This window comes from Geosmithia morbida, assembly GCF_012550715.1.
Source record: "Geosmithia morbida isolate 1262 chromosome Unknown scaffold_12, whole genome shotgun sequence".
In the NCBI taxonomy this organism is placed as follows: domain Eukaryota; kingdom Fungi; phylum Ascomycota; class Sordariomycetes; order Hypocreales; family Bionectriaceae; genus Geosmithia; species Geosmithia morbida.
Window position 1 is genome coordinate 826,739 of NW_023336199.1, and position 1,932 is coordinate 828,670.

Here is a 1,932-nt window from a genome sequence, read left to right on the forward strand (position 1 = left end):
TACATGCATCCATCAATAAGAGAGAGAGGGGAGAGGAGGTAATGATGGTAATGAATATCAAGCTCGTTACGTGTTCGGATTCATCATTTTTTGGGTAAGGATGGGGTGGTGGTGGTGGTGATGGCGGTGGTGAATTGGGAATTTGGAGATTGGAGAATGGAGATGGGAGGTACAGATCAGAACGTACCGAGTTATCCTGGTAGAGGAATGGAACCACCTCGGGGGCTGGGACGGGGGACCTGGGCCTCGACGAGGAGGGGGAGACGTCCCTGGTCTGATCCGTCGAGGTGGCATTGGAAGGCTTGCGGTCGCGCTGCGACTGGTGGCTGTAGGAGCGTGAGCAGCGGTCCCTGCCGCCGGTAAATGACGTGGCCAGGCTGTTATCCGAGCTGTCACGTCCAGGGAACTCCTCGCCAAAGAAGCCCTGGAGCTTGCGCAGGCCACCGCGGTTCATGCTCGCCTTTGAGCCCTGGCTGCTGACGGTGGCGATGCTGACCAGCGAGGGGCGGCGGTCGTCGTGGTCGCCGAAGGCCAACAACGACTCGGGCGAATCCCTGTAGCCATCGTAGCTGTTGCTGCTGTTGTTGTTGCTGTTGCTGTTGTTGTTGTTGTTGTTGTTGTTGTTGTTGTTGTTGCTGCTGCTGCTGTTGTTGTTGTTGTTGCTGTCATCATGATCGGTGTGGGAGGAGGCAGCAGGAGCGGCAGCAGCAGCAGGCTGGTGGCGGGGGGAGGCCTGCGAAGGAGTCGATTGCGTGTCGCTCGAGTCGTCGTAGAAGCTGGCGCCGGTCTGCTGGGCGGGAGTGGAGGGGCGACTGCTGCCACCGCCCGGTACCATCCAAGGAGCCATCTGAGATGGCAATACATCGGAAGGAGGGGGATGACGCCGGTCATCATCTCGGCCACGGCGGCGGTGCGACGGCGAGCGGCCTTGCCGCTGTTCCGACGACGGGCTATGCATGAGGGGCAGCGCAGAGTCTGGGTGGGATGGTCTGCAAAGCCGTGATTAGCTCTTGTCGAGACAAGCTCTGGAGAGAGGGAGAGGCGGGGAGGGGGTGTGAGTCTCGGAGGGAGAGACGAGCGTGATAGGTGCGGCGGGCGGGGGGAGAGGGAGCTGTGCGTGTCTCACCCCTTCTCGTTTATGATAGATTGTTCTTCCTGGTGGTGGTGGTGGTCGTCGTCGTCGACATGGTCACCACCGGTATGACGATCGAGACGGAGATGTGTCGGAGAGGAGTGCTCGGGACCACCGCGGCGCGACGAGGAATTGGCTGAAGACGATGACGTAAATGGTCTCGCAGCGGCAGAGGAATGGGCGCCGTCTATGTCTGTCGTGGTGAAGATGCTCGTGTTGGTGCTCATGCGCTTGCTGGCGGCTGCGTCATTCTTGGACATTGTCACCGGGCGGGCGTGTGGAACAGGTTAGGGCCATCAGGGGAGGATAACGGGTGCGATGGAAGGTGCTATGCTGTGCAGTGCTGTGCAGTGCAGCAGTGCAGCAGTGCAGCAGTGCAGTAGCGCAGTGCAGTGTAGCGCAGTGCAGTGTAGCGCAGTGCAGTGTAGCGCAGTGCAGCGCAGCGCAGTGCAGCGCAGTGCAGTGGATATTGTTGCCTTGCAGTTGTTTCAGCGTATGAGCAGCAGCAGTAATAGATGGAATAGCTGTTCGCGTCGTCGTCGTCGTCGTCGTCGTTGCCGTGTGCACCGTCGTCCTCGCGACCATAAAAAAGGCCAAGAAGGGCAGGTTGATGACGAGAGAGAGAGAGAGAGAGAGAGAGGGAGAGAGGACGGATCAGATGGAAAAGCAGACAAAGACAAGAGAGCCGGTATAAGCACGCAGCAGTAGCAGTCAGCCGACAATTAGCTCAAGTTGGTGATGTAAGGTTATTCAGAGTTGCGTAAAAGAGGGGTTTGCCTGTATCGCCGGGGGGGGGGGGG

At 59.1% G+C, this 1,932-nt stretch overlaps 1 protein-coding gene across 1 annotated transcript in view; it reads right to left on the minus strand.

Moving 5' to 3' along the window:
* The window catches only part of GMORB2_2321 (adenylate cyclase), a gene marked incomplete at both ends in the record, with an annotated part of 7,130 nt that extends 5,738 nt beyond the window's left edge, over window positions 1-1,392 (minus strand). Inside the window, 2 exons of the mRNA XM_035464301.1 lie at window positions 188-989; window positions 1,127-1,392. Of these exons, the coding sequence (XP_035320011.1) occupies window positions 188-989; window positions 1,127-1,392 (1,068 nt within the window). The remainder of the gene's footprint in view (window positions 1-187; window positions 990-1,126) is intronic.
* Window positions 1,393-1,932: the final 540 nt, after the last annotated feature.